Below are 21,349 nucleotides of genomic sequence, written 5' to 3' on the forward strand. Positions count from 1 at the left end.
TGGGAATTTCTTCCATGCAAACCATTAGTTAAATGTACTTAAAATACTATTTATAGAGTGGATTTTGGGTCCTTCTTTTACACACAAGGACAAACTGGCTGCTGGCAATAAAATTAAGGGTCTAAAATGGTGGAGTTGGGCCCTTCTTCCACTCAGTTTTTAATTGCTAAAATGAAATGTCATAAACACCCAACATTGGGAAAGGACCTTTTCGGCATCTACTTTATACTGGTGGGTCATTTTATATATCAGTATAGATGAGTTGACTTAATGACGTCAATGCCTGGCGAAATCATATTTTGTTCAGGGCTTGTGTTTTTTAAATTCCCGCCACATCACAATAAGGCTATTAAACAGTGTAGTGGTTGCGTGGGGTTCACTGAAGCATATCGATATACCAGTCCCTTGCCTTTGTTGATAAACATTGAGGTCAACTCATCTATACAGCAATGGACATTATTCCTTTTATGACTTTGTAAGAAAATAGACTCATAGTTGTCTTTCTTAAAAATGGCTTGTATTAAAACAATAAAATATTTTGTATTGATATGAAGTTCTTTTGTACACAATTCAACAAGTTGCTACATTTGTACGACAAATATTCTTAGTGGCGTTACTTTTAATTTGTCAATTCTTACCAGAACTTCAGGATATTATATTCTTACTCCGCAAACGGTAATCAGCTCTTGCAACAGATATCAGAATCCAAACCTTCCAACATTATGTGTTTGCAATATTTTATTCTAAATTAAATCGGGCACCCTATTCAGTGCAATAATTATTATGTATTGAACAGATGTGTATGTTCCGATTGTATTACAAAAGGAATGAAATCGACTTTTGGTCAAAATGGAGGTATTTGTAAAAATTGATAGAAATTAGTTGCAAAGCACAGTTACCAGATCTTCATAAAACATAATAAAATACTAATTCATTCAATCTTCTTGCACGGACGCGGATGCTATTGGAGAGCCATTGTCCATGTTTATACCCCTATGAAGAATATAAGATCGTGAACATTAGGTAACATTATGTAATTATTATGGCGCATATATCAATACCTATATATTTCAATTTCACACTATATTTTGTACATGCACAGAGATAACACATTATAACCGAATTGCGCATTCAATGAAAGCAAATAATTTTCTAAGGTTGTGTAATAATAAATAATAAAAACACAAATAAAGATACAGCATTGCTCAATCTAGGATTGAAAAAAAGGCTTGAAAGCGGTAGTTGTAAAGGCAGACGATGCTTGTGGTTCCTGAACTTGATTGCTTTATCATTTATCAACGGTTTTTCATATAGATTATGAGGTAACGACCGAGCAGGTAGAGACGACGATAGAGGCGACGACAGATCCGACGAAGGAGGCAACAACAGAGGCGACGACGGAGGCAACGACAGAGGTGACCACAGAGGCGACGACGGAGGCAACAACAGAGGTGACGACGGGGGCGACGACAGAGGTGACGACGGAGGCACCGACAGAGGTGACAACGGGGGAGACGACAGAGGTGACGACGGGGGCGACGACAGAGGCGACGACGGGGGCGACGACAGAGGCGACGACGGGGGCGAAGACAGAGGCGACGACGGAGGCGTCGACAGAGGCGACGGCATGGGTGACAATGACAGATGAAATTACTACGGGTAAGTGGGAATAAAGATGTGGAGTGCGGTTTGGGAATGGGTCGGGTAAGGGGTGAGGTGACATGGGGATGGAGAAGTGTTAGGAGGTATAATATGTGGGGTAAAGGGTAGGGATTTCATTTGGGGTAGGAGTGTTGAATGGTGTGGTGGAGTAGTAGGTACGATAGGGTGTGGTGGGTGATGTTGGGGAGGGATGGGTTGTGAGGATATGAGTAGTGTATGCGAGGGTAGTGTGTGGTATGGGAGGTGTGGGGTGCATGGGGTAAGGGGTGGTGCAAGGTTAGGGTGGGCTAGGTTAGGACATAACCACTGTCTGGATGTAACATTATTTTATTTAAGCAAAACACCATGGTAATGATAATTCAAATTCAATTTTAGCTGATATATTTGCATTATTAGTGATGATTTACATTTTAATTCATCATTCACAAATTATTTATGAATATGAATATTAAAACATCAATTTTATTATTGTTATCGAGAAGGTAAAATTTTAACATTTTGTGACATTGTTGTGACTATGACCTTTGACCTAAGCTGGCGACCATACAAAGGATGTGAAATACACATGTTTTTTGCATTATGTTTCTAAATCCGTGTCCAGCTTTTAACCACAATGTTGAGCAAATCTCAACAGGAGCAAGCTATGCCCAGCAAAGGGGACCAAACACACAACGTTTTGTTGAAAAGGTTTAAATAAAAAAATAAATATAATAAACTTTTTGGATTAAATGTTGTGTTATAAGGTTATAAAAACGTTTTAATAACATTCATTATTTTTCCAAATATTTTTGAAAAAGTGATGCAAAACATTCTAACAGAATGTTATTTATAAAATATTTTGCAAAAATAGATTATAGATTTTAAAGTTTTAAAAACGTATCCACGATCTTAATAATAAACCGACATGTAAATGTTATTAAAACGTGCTGAATCAACGATTTAAATCGATTCTGTGTTTGCTGGACATGGGGGTACTGCTACCTGTCAAAGATTTAAGTTGGTAGTTTGCAAAATCCTTCGCACATTAATAGCGGACCTTGTGGACAAATTATGTCCAGATCTGTCAGGCGTAAGCCCTGGTGGAAGTAATCGTGGTTTAGGACGTAGGGTGGGTACGGAGTGGGGTAGGCCTACAGGTAGGGATAAGTATGTGGTAAGTAGTGGGTAGGGATGGACTTGCTCTGTTTAGGCCTACCAGGGAAGGCACTCCAGAAAATTAATGATGAAAATAAGCTTTTTCATACTCCCAAACAAGATTGGAAATAAATGATGAATGAATGAATGAATGAATGAATGAATGAATGAATGAATGAATGAATGAATGAATGAATGAATGAATGTATGAATGAATGAATGAATGAATGAATGAATAATGCTGTCGCAAAAAGTGAAAGCAGGTGGTCGTGAAGGCATGCGAAACTTGTGGTGGCTGTTTTGTCATTCTCTTTCAACAATTTCCCCTATAATGTAGAGCCCGAAATCACAACCCAGCAGATAACGACACAAAATATGACACCAATGAAGATGGACACTACAACAACAGGTGTGCAATCTATATCAGCCTTTGAGAATGTGGCATCCAAATTCCCGTACAATGCGACACCAGGAATAATAACTAATAACAGTGATTTAGGTAAGTCAAATATTATTTGCTGTCCTCGTAATTTTATTTGTCATCCATGAATGATACAAACATATAGCTGTGTATCTGGATCGATATCTGTGTTTTAAATGGAACTGTACATTAATATGAAAGTAGTAGAATGGATTGTATATGTCCTGCAATGTCCTTTGCTCAATAACTAAAGAATGAAAGGTGTTTTTTTTTAATTTGGTCAACAAATGTGGTGGTTGTTTTTCTTCTTAAATTCAAACTATGTCAGCTTTGACTGCATATAAACTCCTCAACAAAAGTTTGGAAAGTTTTTTCAAGCATCTGTATCTCATATTATTTGTGACATATTCATATCGTGTTGCCTATCAATGGTTTGATACAATAACATTTTTCACGGCTGAGTACACGCCTTGTGAATGCAGTGGGTCTCAAAAAGAATTTGCCAAATTGACCATTAGTCTGTGCAGCAAGCTGCAATCCCATAACTTCAATCTGGGACCTAATGCAATCCCGGGGGAGGCACTCCCTATCTGAAATGGCAGGGATGTGCCTCGGCTATGTTAAAAGTAGGTGGCATTCAGGTCAAATGTACAATTACAAAAATATGGGGTCATTCAGTACACAACCTGAATAAAAGTGGGGTCATTCGGTATGAAACTTGAAAAAAGGATGGTCATTGGGGTAACAAAAAGTAAAATGGGAGTCATTGAGTACAGGATTGCCAAAAGAGTATCATTAAGTACACATAAATAAGTGCCAAACTGCGTAAAAACAACTTGGCCACCTTGGAAATGTTGGGTATAGCAGGAATTAGAAAAAGGGGGTCATTGAGTACATGATTTTTTAAAGGGGGTCATTGGGTAATAGGTAGGACCATAACACAAAAAAGGTGGTCATTGGGTACAAGCCGGCTTGAAAAAGTGGGTCTATCCCGAGGCACATGATGCATATCTGTCATGGAAGTGCCCCCCCCGGAATGCAATCCTCCAAGATGACACCGCTCGCCCCACATAGCCACGGTATAAGTCAACGACTACCTACAGAATATGGGAGTAGAGTCAAAATGGCCTGACATCAGGCCAGACCTCAACCCGAGTGAACACCTGTGGGACCAGCTTGATCGTGCTGTGCATGCCAGAGAAGCCCATATGCAACCACATTGAATGACCTGCGACGAATCCTTGTTGAAGAATGGAATTCCATCCCACAGTAACATGTAACCAGGTCGGTGAGCAGCATGAGGAGAAGGTGCCTGACTATTGTGGCTGCCTGTGGTTTTTCTACCCGCTATTGAGGTTAGTGGCTAGCGTTGTTTGAGACCCCATTACATTCACAAGGCGTGTACTCAGCCGTGAAAAAATGTTATTGTTTCAAATGGGGTGTAATTGCAAAGGGGAGTACTGTAGCAATCCATTGATATGCAACACGATATGAATATGTCACAAATAATTTGAGATACAGATGCTTAAAAAAAACTTTCCAAACTTTTGTTGAGGAGTTTATAATAGCAATTCATTATAGGGAAAGATAGTTAAAATGTCAAAAACTGCTTCTAAATTAATTGTTTCACGTATTTTCATATTGACGTTAACCTATTGCAGTATCCTACCTATTTGAACACAAAAACCGGGAAAAAGATTTCAAGTTCAATAGCGAAGATGACTTGTCGCTTACAATTCCAAAGGAATTTCTCGCGTTAGGACTTCATAACGGAACCGGTAAGTTTATTTGAACATTTAAGGGTAAAGTGTGCGATGAGTGTTTCTTTGTGAGCCTGTTTGTTCACTTCTTAACATAATTTGAAAATATATTTAACCGCCAAGTTTCAATAGTCAATGCTGTCCAGTAGCACACCCACTGTACATGATAAAACCCTTACTACATCGGATTAATTGTCTGCTAAATGTGCACATTAATTATATGCCTACACCAAATTATTATAGATCTCTCTAATGAGTAAAGGATATATCTGACAATGGTAGTAAGTTAACATCCCATGATGGTAACCGTACATATGTGTTGCCTCTAAAATGTCATTTTAATGGATATACTAAGTGTTTAAATATTGATCATTACAATTCAGATCATTTCTCTATAAAGCACATACTTGTGATGGTACTCTTTAGTGCAGCATTTAACAGTTGTTCGCAATGGTCAATGGATATAAAACACACAATAACATTCTCTAATAAATACATTTTTGTGACAGGTTATATCACAGTCGTCATTTGGGAAACCCTAAATGATGACACAAAATACAGACATGACAGAGGAACCGATTCGGACAAAGTATACCACATGCTAGGTAGTACAGTGGTTTCAATAAACCTATTCAGCATAAATGGCACTTTGAGGAAGCATGAGGATGAGTATAATCCATGGAATATTACGTTCCTGATAAAGGTAAAATATATGGAATATATTAATACAAAACCCACCCAAGTCCATACTTTGGCCAAATTGAGTTAAGCATGGGAAATTGTTGCTTATAAAATACATAGGCCTATCATGTGTATAAAAGTTGAACCCAAATCTACCCTCTACGTGCGTCTATTGAGCATGTGAAATCCAACGCCTATCCCATACATGTATGATACACATTTGTTTTTTAGTTTTCTTAAAATCACATTCGATGGACTTGGGTGGGTTTTGTATTCATGTATTCAATTGTCAATCATAGCAAGATGAGTAGAACAATTTAAGCAGTAAAAGCAACTCAACAATTAATACAGGTTTACGAAAGCATGGTATAATTATTATAGTGGGATGATTCGTTAATTAACACAGAAGGTTGCATACATTTTTAAAATCCAACGAGATTTTGTAAACTTTTTATCTTAAATTATCATGTACAATTGTATCAAAATGGCAACAAAATCAATGAATAAAAACGAGGTGGAGCCAAGATTCGCCAATCATATTGTACATTGGAAGTTGCTCTACTTTTCAGAGCATTGCCAAAAATAGAAAAAATAGTAATAAATTAAGCTAGATGAAATATACATAATACGTTACCTTAATACACATCGCTTACGTCCCCTGTGAAACTACACAGCATCCTTATTTGAAGAAAAAACATGAATATGCGATTCATAATAGTCAATTTGTTATGTCGTGTTTGTATCTTAATTCAATTTCAACCAGTATTAAATAATTTAATATTTTATAATTTATAGGTTGGTACTAATGAGCTAATTAATATATTTGATTGACAGCCACCTATGAGTAACAATTCAAACCAAGCAAAGTATATCAATCACTTTTGTGGATATTGGGATGTCAGAAACAAGTAAGTCAATTGTCAAAAAAGTCAAGAGGCACGTGTGGAGTTTACTATGATAATTATGTCCAGTATAACTGTGAAATCGGAATATACCATTTTGTATTGATGTTTTGGCAATTCCTGCAGTTATTTCTATTTGCAAAATCCTCTCCTTAAAGATTTTCTCATCAAATTTTGGCCCATCATTGACTCTTTCGATGTAAAATCATTTACCGAATTGAAGACACGTGTATTCTATCTATATTATCATACTAATTGATATTTAATATGTTTTATTATGTGTCCCATATAATGCAGCCGTTGGTCGCGTGAAGGTTCCTTTACTTATGAGGACGATAGAAATGAGACGCATCAAACCTGTGGATTCAACCACCTTACATCTTTCGCCGTCCTTTTGAGTTTTCAAAGGTAATGTTACGCTGTTGCAAAATATATATTTAATGGGAATGAAATATCACTTAGATAAAAACTTGTATTTTAACAATATTGAAACAATACAGATTTTAACATTACCTTAATTGCTACGTTTTCTCCGCAATATAGAATGATACCCAAGTTTATTCACACGTGATTGAGGAAGTAGTCGCTACTGGAATCGTCATTTCCATTATATCATTGATATTTGGATTGGTCGTCTGCGTAATATTGTGGTTAGTTGATATTTTAAGATAAAATATATAATATTAATAAAACAAACACAATAAACAAAACAAACACACCTGATTAATACCTTTAGTGTTTTTTTTTCCTTTTTTTGTAAATAGGAAGCAAGGGCGACAAGATCCCTATAGCATATTTGTATGTTTTTTTCCAATTCGTCTCAATATTTAGTATCAGTATTTAATTGTCATTATCATTATTGATTATTATTATTATTATTATTATTATTATTATTATTATTATTATTATTATTCTCATTATTATTGCTGTAGTTGTTTTTGTTTTTGTTGTTGTTATTATTATTTTGAAAAAGTCATCCCTGCATTATTGTCATGTGGCACATTCATGGAATGTCATTTTCTCCATTTTGTACTTCACTAGGAATAAAACAAGTTTAGACAAAGAGAAGATATTGGTGCATGCCAACCTGATGCTTGCCATGGCAGTCGCCTATATTGTGACCTTTGGAAGTAAATGGGCATCATCAAATCAGGTATTTTAAGATGAATAGGTAAATTTCATTAACTTGTCATGAGAAATAGTTGTTATTAACTCTCGTTGTACGAAGAACAAAAGTAAAACGAGTAAACCTTACCCTCCAACTTTAATCGTTCACCCAATCGCTGGCTAAGGTGGTATAAATACCAGTAAACATTACCCTCCAACTTAAATCATTTACCCTAATGCCGACTAAGGTGGTAATTTTTGTTCACTGGAATAAGTGCAAGGGATGGTCATTAGAATTCGGCAAAGCCATTTGGTGTCGTATTTGAGCATTAAAAGTGCCGGGAAACATAAGGGGATCTATTTTCCTTAGGAAGACGAAATTAAATAAGAATACTACTTTCTCCTTTCTACGTTAAGGATGAGCCATTCGAGCAATTATTGTAATTACATAAATATGGTATTTTCCCACCTCTCTGCTTTTAATACATTACACTTTGCTTTATAATTATGCAGGGCAGATATTAAAGATATTTAAGTAAATGAATTGTTTTAATTCTATTAATGTTACTACGTTGTTGTTCTTCTTCTTCGTCAGATCGCCTGTCACACAGTAACCATCTTGCGGTATAACATGCTCATGACAGTGTTTTGCTGCATGCTCGTAGAGGCTTTACATCTATACCGTATGATAGTACTAGTTTTCGGCATTGAGAGAAATTTTAGAGTTGCTTACATCGTTATTGGCTGGGGTAAGGGTGAACATTAAAACAAAAAGTTAAAATCATCGAATCTCTGTAACATATTTTAAGATACGAAATCCTGAGAGAAAAAGATCCAAAATAGAATAGACGTGTAATTCATGGATTGGGAAGATTTTGTTGTAACAACCAAAAACAATTTATTTCTTCTTTAACCGGGGACATGCAATCAGTGACCAGCACTGTTCTCCATTGCTGCCCAGGAAACGAACATAAACAAATAGACAATAAACAAAACAATATATCTGCAATTTCTGCTACTGGACTTGATATTAACTCTCCCTTTACTTGTATAATATAAAATGCATGGAGTGTATCGGTGTTTAATTTAAGTATCTCCATTAAATTAGTAGCCGTACGAGTAACTTTACATTATATTATAAATCTCAACAGGAGCACCTATACTAATGACCACCATTACAGCTGCAATTGGTAGAGAACATTTAAACGATCCAGAAAGGTACAGTTTACAAAATGCTGTGTTAATATTTATTGGCTAATAATTGTATGTTTTAACTTTCATCACATTAATTTAAGGTCATGTTCCAATAGCAATTTCTACAATGTTTGAAAGAATGTGGTAATGCACATGTGTGCCTTGATGCAAGGAAAAAAAATCGCTTAAATATTTTGTTCTCAGACCAAATAATTGAGACAATTCATCATTAACGCCTTCGCGATTCCACTCACGATTCAGTCCGAGTCCGATCGAACAGCGCCAGTTCTAATCCATTTTATCTGATGTTGATGATTTTTGACAGAATTTCACCATTACGAATATTCTATGTATATTATAGTTGGAAGATTTTGAGTTAAATAAGTTTGTAATATTATGAAATGAATATTGGCGCTTTAAATTTTTGACAGTAAACGATGGTTGGGATATGTCTTTGTAATTATTTATACCGTACGTAAAACTACCATATATACATTGTTTCCATTAGGTGTTGGTTGACAGGACACTTTGTTTGGGCCTTCATCGCCCCTGTAATCGCTATTCTGACGGTATGTATGCAAATCAGCATTTTTAAGATGGTTACTACAGAGCACAACATAATAAGGGACACACACCAAAAAAAACCCAGACTGCTGGCAAACTTCGAATAAATATAAAGAATTATTATTACTATTGCTATTAGTATTATCATTTTTATTATCATTGTTATCATCATCATTATTATTCAGCCCATACTCTCACTAAAATACATAATGGGCATACTTTTCCATGTGAGCAAAATGTATGTGTTGTGCATTTTAATACTTTTTTCTGGCTGATATACCTCCCCAAACATCAGTGTTAGACTAACCAAATCAAAAGCTTCGACATTCTATGGTGTCAAAACATTCTATGGTGTAAAATATTAAATTCCTACGTTTATTTTACGTTATTTATTTTAAAAATTAAAATTGGACATAAATCATAAAGATCATAAGTAAGATTTTTACTGAGGAAGTTTTCGACCTTGTCACTACTGCTTCCTCGGTCTTCGGGGGATCATCACTATCTGTATAACATACTAGAAGTGTGTGCTTATCTATTCCGCACGACCGCACGATACAAAAATTTTAAGACGTGTCTTCAATTTTTGAGAGAATATGTATCATTATTGGTGATAATATTTCATTATCATTATTATTTTTGTTTCTATTATTAGATAAATCTAGTAATCCTAGTGGTCATAATACACAAAACATTGGGAGTGGCAGATATCCAAGAACAGGACAGAATTCATTCCATCCATATGATCAGGTAGGTTACTGACCTGTAACATAATTTATATGAAACTTTTTAAAGGTAATTTAACTTGTGTAAACTATCGGAGTATTGACAACAATATTTCAACGGATATGTGAATGATTCCAGAACCATTATATATGGATCATACAACCCCATTACACACACTAACTGATATGTGAATGAGTACAGAACCATTATATATGGATCATACAACCCCATTACACACACTAACTGATATGTGAATGAGTACAGAACCATTATATATGGATCATGTAACCCCATTACACACACCAACTGATATGTGAATGATTCCAGAACCATTATATATGGATCATACAACCCCATTACACACACTAACTGATATGTGAATGAGTACAGAACCATTATATATGGATCATACAACCCCATTACACACACCAACTGATATGTGAATGATTACAGAACCATTATATATGGATCATGTAACCCCATTACACACACCAACTGATATGTGAATGAGTACAGAACCATTATATATGGATCATACAACCCCATTACACACACTAACTGATATGTGAATGATTACAGAACCATTATATATGGAGCATGTAACCCCATTACACACACTAACTGATATGTGAATGATTCCAGAACCATTATATATGGATCATACAACCCCATTACACACACCAACTGATATGTGAATGATTACAGAACCATTATATATGGAGCATGTAACCCCATTACACACACTAACTGATATGTGAATGATTACAGAACCATTATATATGGATCATACAACCCCATTACACACACCAACTGATATGTGAATGATTACAGAACCATTATATATGGATCATACAACCCCATTACACACACTAACTGATATGTGAATGATTACAGAACCATTATATATGGATCATGTAACCCCATTACACACACCAACTGATATGTGAATGAGTACAGAACCATTATATATGGATCATACAACCCCATTACACACACTAACTGATATGTGAATGATTACAGAACCATTATATATGGATCATACAACCCCATTACACACACTAACTGATATGTGAATGATTACAGAACCATTATATATGGATCATACAACCCCATTACACACACCAACTGATATGTGAATGATTACAGAACCATTATATATGGAGCATGTAACCCCATTACACACACTAACTGATATGTGAATGATTACAGAACCATTATATATGGATCATACAACCCCATTACACACACCAACTGATATGTGAATGATTACAGAACCATTATATATGGATCATACAACCCCATTACACACACTAACTGATATGTGAATGATTACAGAACCATTATATATGGAGCATGTAACCCCATTACACACACCAACTGATATGTGAATGATTACAGAACCATTATATATGGAGCATGTAACCCCATTACACACACTAACTGATATGTGAATGATTACAGAACCATTATATATGGAGCATGTAACCCCATTACACACACTAACTGATATGTGAATGAGTACAGAACCATTATATATGGATCATACAACCCCATTACACACACTAACTGATATGTGAATGAGTACAGAACCATTATATATGGATCATGTAACCCCATTACACACACCAACTGATATGTGAATGATTACAGAACCATTATATATGGATCATGTAACCCCATTACACACACCAACTGATATGTGAATGATTCCAGAACCATTATATATGGATCATACAACCCCATTACACACACTAACTGATATGTGAATGAGTACAGAACCATTATATATGGATCATACAACCCCATTACACACACTAACTGATATGTGAATGATTACAGAACCATTATATATGGAGCATGTAACCCCATTACACACACTAACTGATATGTGAATGAGTACAGAACCATTATATATGGATCATACAACCCCATTACACACACTAACTGATATGTGAATGAGTACAGAACCATTATATATGGATCATACAACCCCATTACACACACCAACTGATATGTGAATGATTACAGAACCATTATATATGGAGCATGTAACCCCATTACACACACTAACTGATATGTGAATGATCCCAGAACCATTATATATGGAGCATGTAACCCCATTATACACACTAACTGATATGTGAATGATTCCAGAACCATTATATATGGATCATGTAACCCCATTACACACACTAACTGATATGTGAATGATTACAGAACCATTATATATGGAGCATGTAACCCCATTACACACACCAACTGATATGTGAATGATTCCAGAACCATTATATATGGATCATACAACCCCATTACACACACCAACTGATATGTGAATGAGTACAGAACCATTATATATGGAGCATGTAACCCCATTACACACACTAACTGATATGTGAATGATTCCAGAACCATTATATATGGAGCATGTAACCCCATTACACACACTAACTGATATGTGAATGATTCCAGAACCATTATATATGGAGCATGTAACCCCATTACACACACTAACTGATATGTGAATGATTCCAGAACCATTATATATGGAGCATGTAACCCCATTACACACACTAACTGATATGTGAATGATTCCAGAACCATTATATATGGATCATACAACCCCATTACACACACCAACTGATATGTGAATGAGTACAGAACCAATATATATGGAGCATGTAACCCCATTACACACACTAACTGATATGTGAATGAGTACAGAACCATTATATATGGATCATACAACCCCATTACACACACTAACTGATATGTGAATGAGTACAGAACCATTATATATGGATCATACAACCCCATTACACACACCAACTGATATGTGAATGATTCCAGAACCATTATATATGGATCATACAACCCCATTACACACACCAACTGATATGTGAATGAGTACAGAACCATTATATATGGATCATGCAACCCCATTACACACACCAACTGATATGTGAATGATTCCAGAACCATTATATATGGAGCATGTAACCCCATTACACACACTAACTGATATGTGAATGATTACAGAACCAATATATATGGATCATGTAACCCCATTACACACACTAACTGATATGTGAATGAGTACAGAACCATTATATATGGAGCATGTAACCCCATTACACACACTAACTGATATGTGAATGAGTACAGAACCATTATATATGGAGCATGTAACCCCATTACACACACCAACTGATATGTGAATGATTCCAGAACCATTATATATGGATCATACAACCCCATTACACACACTAACTGATATGTGAATGATTACAGAACCATTATATATGGATCATGTAACCCCATTACACACACCAACTGATATGTGAATGAGTACAGAACCATTATATATGGATCATGTAACCCCATTACACACACCAACTGATATGTGAATGAGTACAGAACCATTATATATGGATCATGTAACCCCATTACACACACCAACTGATATGTGAATGATTCCAGAACCATTATATATGGATCATACAACCCCATTACACACACCAACTGATATGTGAATGATTACAGAACCATTATATATGGATCATACAACCCCATTATACACACTAACTGATATGTGAATGATTACAGAACCATTATATATGGAGCATGTAACCCCATTACACACACTAACTGACATGTGAATGATTACAGAACCATTATATATGGAGCATGTAACCCCATTACACACACCAACTGATATGTGAATGATTCCAGAACCATTATATATGGATCATACAACCCCATTACACACACTAACTGATATGTGAATGATTACAGAACCATTATATATGGAGCATGTAACCCCATTACACACACCAACTGATATGTGAATGATTCCAGAACCATTATATATGGATCATACAACCCCATTACACACACTAACTGATATGTGAATGATTACAGAACCATTATATATGGATCATGTAACCCCATTACACACACCAACTGATATGTGAATGAGTACAGAACCATTATATATGGATCATGCAACCCCATTACACACACTAACTGACATGTGAATGATTACAGAACCATTATATATGGAGCATGTAACCCCATTATACACACTAACTGATATGTGAATGATTACAGAACCATTATATATGGATCATACAACCCCATTATACACACTAACTGATATGTGAATGATTCCAGAACCATTATATATGGATCATACAACCCCATTACACACACTAACTGATATGTGAATGATTACAGAACCATTATATATGGAGCATGTAACCCCATTACACACACCAACTGATATGTGAATGATTCCAGAACCATTATATATGGAGCATGTAACCCCATTACACACACTAACTGATATGTGAATGATTACAGAACCATTATATATGGATCATGTAACCCCATTACACACACCAACTGATATGTGAATGATTCCAGAACCATTATATATGGATCATGTAACCCCATTACACACACCAACTGATATGTGAATGATTCCAGAACCATTATATATGGATCATACAACCCCATTACACACACTAACTGATATGTGAATGAGTACAGAACCATTATATATGGATCATGTAACCCCATTACACACACCAACTGATATGTGAATGATTACAGAACCATTATATATGGAGCATGTAACCCCATTACACACACTAACTGATATGTGAATGATTACAGAACCATTATATATGGATCATGTAACCCCATTACACACACCAACTGATATGTGAATGATTCCAGAACCATTATATATGGATCATGTAACCCCATTACACACACCAACTGATATGTGAATGATTCCAGAACCATTATATATGGATCATACAACCCCATTACACACACTAACTGATATGTGAATGATTACAGAACCATTATATATGGAGCATGTAACCCCATTACACACACCAACTGATATGTGAATGATTCCAGAACCATTATATATGGATCATGTAACCCCATTACACACACCAACTGATATGTGAATGATTACAGAACCATTATATATGGATCATACAACCCCATTACACACACCAACTGATATGTGAATGATTACAGAACCATTATATATGGAGCATGTAACCCCATTACACACACTAACTGATATGTGAATGAGTACAGAACCATTATATATGGATCATACAACCCCATTACACACACTAACTGATATGTGAATGATTACAGAACCATTATATATGGATCATACAACCCCATTACACACACCAACTGATATGTGAATGATTCCAGAACCATTATATATGGATCATACAACCCCATTACACACACTAACTGATATGTGAATGAGTACAGAACCATTATATATGGAGCATGTAACCCCATTACACACACTAACTGATATGTGAATGATTACAGAACCATTATATATGGATCATGTAACCCCATTACACACACCAACTGATATGTGAATGATTCCAGAACCATTATATATGGATCATGTAACCCCATTACACACACCAACTGATATGTGAATGATTCCAGAACCATTATATATGGATCATACAACCCCATTACACACACTAACTGATATGTGAATGAGTACAGAACCATTATATATGGATCATGTAACCCCATTACACACACCAACTGATATGTGAATGATTACAGAACCATTATATATGGATCATACAACCCCATTACACACACTAACTGATATGTGAATGATTCCAGAACCATTATATATGGATCATACAACCCCATTACACACACCAACTGATATGTGAATGAGTACAGAACCATTATATATGGAGGTAAAAAATACCATAAACTACCAAAAGTTAGTCCTGATTATCAGGGACACACATTTGTTTCAGATGGTCATTTTATTGTGAAAGGACCCATATTTCATTGTACAAGCAATACATCAACAAAAACAAAAGTCCGGGGGTGACGATTATAAATGGACGGCAATATTGAAAACCCTCATTTTGGGTCATTTTAGACATTAAAATGCCCATAAAAAGAATAGAATATAGAATTGTCATAAATTCACATACAATGCTTCCTGAGTGAGTACAAACATAATTAAATACATTTCATTCGGAGGCTATAGCAAAAACAAAAAAATGTCCGATACCTTAATGGTTATGGAACAAAGGTGGACAGTCTGTGTTATAGCTCATCAGTGGTTAGAGCATTCGCCGGACAAACAAAATGTCTGGGCCTAGGTATGGGGCTCAAATCCCCATGCAGTGCAGGTATGCTCGGAGTTTTTTATATGGTTTATCTGCCTATGCATGTGATGTTTCCATTGTGATTTCATGTTTAATTGTGCAAGTCTGCGTGGTTCTTTCCCCTGTATACCTAAAAGTCACAAAACAGTATTATTGTACAAAGAGAAATTCCAGTTAATTTAAAAAAAATAGTTTCACCCATCAGCCAATGTATTTCTCTTTTCTCTTTTTCTCTTCAAGAATTGGACTGCGAAGTACAGCCTTGTTACTTCCAATGGTTGGAGTAGCTTGGCTGCTTGGGCTCTTTGGCAACTTAAGCATAAACGTCACATACGTTTTTGATATACTTAGTTCCTTGCAGGTAAGTGTGGACATTTATACATGTATCTACAGGGTATCCCAGAAAATATTACCGAGTGAATAAAATTGAACGTAAGTCGAGAAATAGACATCAGAATCAAACAATTCAAAATATAGCGCATAGATTATTTTGTTGTGCATCACATACGAAACTTTTATTTGATTCGATTGACTGGTTTCGAAGAAATGAACGATTGCCTAATGCGTGCATCAATGCAGTTCATTCCAAGTTTGATCAACAGGCGCTTTTTTCATACTCGCTCACCGCTTCCTAAAGTTTAGGACTAAATTTAGTCCACATTATATAATAAAATCCGACGGTGTTATGTCATTCATGCTTTCACTGAAGATGAATAACAGTTTGTCCGAGAAAACTTTGATTTCTACAATTGGAAGCTCTCCAACTTTAATTCTTTAGGCTGTGCAAATATACTTTACAATGAACATTTGAGCCAAGAATGACAATGATCAAGTGCTTACAGCTTTACGTGTGATTTTTGATACCACGCAACATTAATGTTGAAATTTTTAAAAGATTTAAACTTTGCAATACAATTTCTAGGAAATATTCCGAAAACATTATTGTGTGTGAGAATTTTTTAAGCCAGCTGGAATTCTTTATGTAGTATTCTTCATACAACATTTATATCAACATTAACGAAAAAAGATATTTACAAAATACCGAACACCATCTCACATGCAAGCTTTCATTTTCAATATCGTGCAGGTTTTCAAATTTGAACAAAACCTAATTAAATGTTTTGCAAGAAACAGGTTGTTTAAAAAGAACGAAAAGGATTTCAAATATGAAGCCCATTGACAGTTTAACTACTCGTGCGCATTGTGTTGAATGATCTTTCTTTCAAACTTGCAATGAAGTGAATTGACACATGCGTTATATAATCGGTCATTTCTTCGCAATCAGTCAACCGATTCGATTTTTCGATTTTTCGACTTTTCGTCCAATTTCATTTGCCCGGTACTTTTTTCTGGGACACCCTGTATATCATTGAAATCAAAGGGGAAACTCCATAAGCCATCCTCTAAGTTTCAAAAAGAAAGAGTGTTATATGCTTAACTGCTATTCAATATAGAAAATCAAAAGGAAGCCTCATTTATTTTTACCGATACATGTATAATTTAGAAGCATAATGCGTACCAAACAGGAGACGGTCGAGGTTGCCCCCTTTTTCTACGACATTAACATTTGTGTAAACACTGCCTGCTTAAATATGTGATTATTTCTCTCTTGAACCAAAGGCTGGTGGTAAAATTGTTCAGTTTGATTTGTTGGAATTAGGCAAACCGGATAGGCTTGTGTGCTTACCTTGTTCCACTTGTTTCAGCATTATAGACTGAGCCTAATAGCTACTAATCTCAACAGGACCCATGTGTGTGCAGAGCGGCCGTTCAAGGACAGTAAACTCTTTGAAATCTTACAAAGAAAACCAATGCGCATGTATACATTGTACAGATGTATGTGTCGGGCATGACGCAATCAGCCTAAGTCATATATACCCAGGAAATTGCTGGCCGGGCCAGCCAAACCCTCTTGGCTACCAGTCAGTGATCTTGTGCGTGGCACCCGAGGGGTCTGAAGGTTCGAATCCCGGGGGTGCCAAGTAAAATAATTATTCATCTTCTCGCCTTTTTCGTTGCTCTTTTCCTTTCCGATAGCCAAAAACAACGTTTAGCATTAGGGTTAATACTCTGATCTATTACATATGTTTTATCCCTTAGCTTTTTATGTCTGCCTCATAACACGTTTACCCAATATTTTGTCAATATTTATTTCCAATGCAGGGGATCTATTTGGTTTTCATCACCTGCTATGTTAACTCAGAGGTAAGTACATATAGCTCGTAAAATCACAGATAATATCTGTGGTAAAATATTCTTAAGTCACAAGGCGAATTTTCTATGAGAAAACAATCAAAAGTATTGTAAGCAGCGGGAAAAGGTATAAGAATTGCATTTTCTTATCAAATCCTCTTTCAAACAAACTCGCATACATACAAGCAGCAGTAATAATGGTCACTTAAACTGACTCATATTTTGTAATTTGATTTAAACTTCATTTTAGCAAAGAACCATTTATGATTGAGGATTTATAACTATTACATGCTACTTCTAATTCAATTATGAATCTGTGATTTTATTATATAATCATGAACAAAAATAGTAACACGGACGGGTTATTTGAAAGAAAGAAAGAAAAAAGGAAGGAAGAAACAACCAAGAAGAAAGAATATTTCAAATATATTAATATTTTTCACACTTATTAAGTACGCACAATAAGTAATTGTTAAATACATATTAGCCAGTATTATTTTTAGTCTTTTTTGTGTTCATCCTAATGTTTATAATGGAGACATAATTCACGTGGTCTTAGGTGCTATATACAAGACCTAAACAATAATTAATTCATTGACTTTTATTATTATTTTCAGGTTCGTGATGCATTGAAAAGAGAATGGAGTCGAAGAAATGGGCAGGTCAACAATATAAATGTAAGTCACAATCCCACACTATACTAAATTAGTAAAGGTATTAAAAAGTGTAACATTCGTAGCTTATGAAATGCTGAAAAGTAAAACAAGTTTGGTAGTTAAATCAAAATGAACAGCTAGTAGGCAGAGCTTCAAATCCTATAGAATCTCTATCAAAGGCAAAACATTTTCTAACGATAATGCAAGAATTTACAAGCTCAGTCCACTAACTAAAAAACTTATACCATAGACAGATGTAGGTATTACATTGTTTTATGCTGATTCGAGCATACCATGGGTAAAGATAATAAATAATATAAATGATAATAATAATCATACCACCTATTAAAGCAACATTCTTTGGAATATGGTTTCATTTTCTTTGAAGGGGATTGCAAATATGCTGTATTTTTGTACACCAAAAGTATGGTCATAGAATTAATCAGTGATCGTAATTATGTTAAAATTATTTGTCAAAATTGCAGTCAAATGAGAAATGTCACGAATATCGAGGGTTTGGTGCAAGAAGGACTTACATGCAATAGCTGGCAGGTGTCATATGTTTAGATTATGTACAATATAGAATGCAGAAATTGTCATATGTCTATAGGGCAGCTATTGCAGGTAGAGTCTTTTGGAACTAATCCCTTGGTATAATAACCCATTTCTTGGTGGGTTTTTTGAAATAATTTTATCCAGTTGTAAAATGCATTATAGGTACCGAAGTAACATGCTACACCTGGAAATGCTTCTCGAATATTATGAAATGTGTCGGATTTAAAGAAAAACTATTGCTATTAATGACAACCCTATTATATTTCTCTTCTATTTTGAAGCTTCGAGTGATACAGGTCCGACCAGCAGCTAACGCTATAGACACGACAGGTAATTAACTTTACAAGTACATAAATGTAACACGAAGAAGGGAAATGAGTCTAATATCGCTAATATTGATCAGTTGCATACATAACAAGTACATAAATGTAACACGAAGAAGGGAAATGAGTCTGATATCGATAATATTGATAAGTTGCATATATAACAAGTACATAAATGTAACACGAAGAAGAGAAATGAGCTAATATTGATAAGTTGCTAATTATAACTTGGTAACACAAACTTCACTTTGCATGTAGTTTGCATCAAACGCAGCAGGTTTAAAGCGTTAAAACTGGTATAAAAAATAAATTATATTTTCGACATAAGCTCCATTTCTCATGATCATGTTGTAAATGAGATTACTATGCAATTTATAGATTATAAACTTAAACAATCGAAGTTTTTTTTGTGATTCTGTACATAATTTATATTAGTTGTCCTTTGATAAAAGCATGTGAATATATTGAATTTAAACCCGAAGACTCTAGGCTTGCATGCAGCAGGTAACCAAATGGGGTCGTTGTTTTTGACTGGCCTGCAATAAGCCAATAATAAAATTGTAGCATAAGACGTGTACATAGAATAACTGTAAAGATATTCAAATTTTAGCGCTGCTACGTAGTCTTTATTGAAAATAGTATAAATGTTTCAACATGTCTGCACAGAAAACCATATTGTTTTCCACACAACACTTGTTTTTAAGGCATTACGTGAACCTGGTTTTAGAAAACTTGAGATATGATTAAAAACAACAGTCACTGTCATCGAAGAACATAAAATATTATCCAAGATGATACAGGGTGAGTCAAAAAAACTGCAATAGAGCAAAGAATTGATATTTATGTAAGCACCAAATCGAACTTTCCCAATATTGAAAGATTCTATAAATGCTACACCTTCTGTGAAAATATGAAGTGAATCGCAACTACCATTTAATTTTGATGAGTCCTTTTGCTGCGATACCCAATTTCGTTATTTGTCCACGAGGTACCATGTATTTTGAATGAGAGCAAACAGTGCGCGGTAAAGGCACCATATCTGAAACTGACTTTAACTTAAATAAGGTTGATTTTTGCGTTATTTTAATTTCTTTTTCCTCTTCAAACAAACTTTGTAACATTAATTTAAGTCCTTCATACCTCACTCGACTCCAACTCCATTGTTTTTTAAAAACCCAATATGTCCAACTTACTGGATATTTTGTAATTCACTCCATTTCAATTTGCGCGCATTTCATTTTTACATTTGAAAAACGCGCCTACAAATTTGTATGTTTTTGATAGAG

The 21,349-nt window shown here is 35.1% G+C and overlaps 1 protein-coding gene and 1 long non-coding RNA gene across 2 annotated transcripts; both read left to right on the forward strand.

Moving 5' to 3' along the window:
- The first annotated feature begins 7,128 nt into the window (after positions 1–7,128).
- LOC140144643 (uncharacterized) lies at positions 7,129–8,321 on the forward strand. The gene is made up of 3 exons (XR_011857918.1): positions 7,129–7,210; positions 7,602–7,713; positions 8,263–8,321. It is a non-coding gene; the product is annotated as an uncharacterized lncRNA (long non-coding RNA).
- Positions 8,322–8,832: 511 nt separating this feature from the next.
- Positions 8,833–20,119, forward strand: LOC140144639 (adhesion G-protein coupled receptor D1-like). The gene is made up of 7 exons (XM_072166453.1): positions 8,833–8,885; positions 9,370–9,430; positions 10,081–10,175; positions 16,577–16,697; positions 18,500–18,541; positions 19,147–19,206; positions 20,022–20,119. The coding sequence occupies exons 1-7, from the start codon at positions 8,833–8,835 to the stop codon at positions 20,076–20,078; spliced, it is 489 nt and encodes a 162-aa protein (XP_072022554.1). The 3' UTR covers positions 20,079–20,119.
- The last annotated feature ends 1,230 nt before the right edge of the window (positions 20,120–21,349 follow it).

The sequence above is a fragment of the Amphiura filiformis genome, unplaced genomic scaffold (assembly GCF_039555335.1).
Source record: "Amphiura filiformis unplaced genomic scaffold, Afil_fr2py scaffold_69, whole genome shotgun sequence".
Taxonomy (NCBI): Eukaryota; Metazoa; Echinodermata; class Ophiuroidea; order Amphilepidida; family Amphiuridae; genus Amphiura; species Amphiura filiformis.

Bases quoted from the DNA above. Each gene is read 5' to 3' on its own strand.
- LOC140144639 (XM_072166453.1), top strand. From the start codon at position 8,833: ATGACCACCATTACAGCTGCAATTGGTAGAGAACATTTAAACGATCCA. The intron at 16,698-18,499 runs GTAAGTGTGGAC...TTTCCAATGCAG, and splicing joins ATATACTTAGTTCCTTGCAG to GGGATCTATTTGGTTTTCAT. The intron at 19,207-20,021 runs GTAAGTCACAAT...TCTATTTTGAAG, and splicing joins GGCAGGTCAACAATATAAAT to CTTCGAGTGATACAGGTCCG.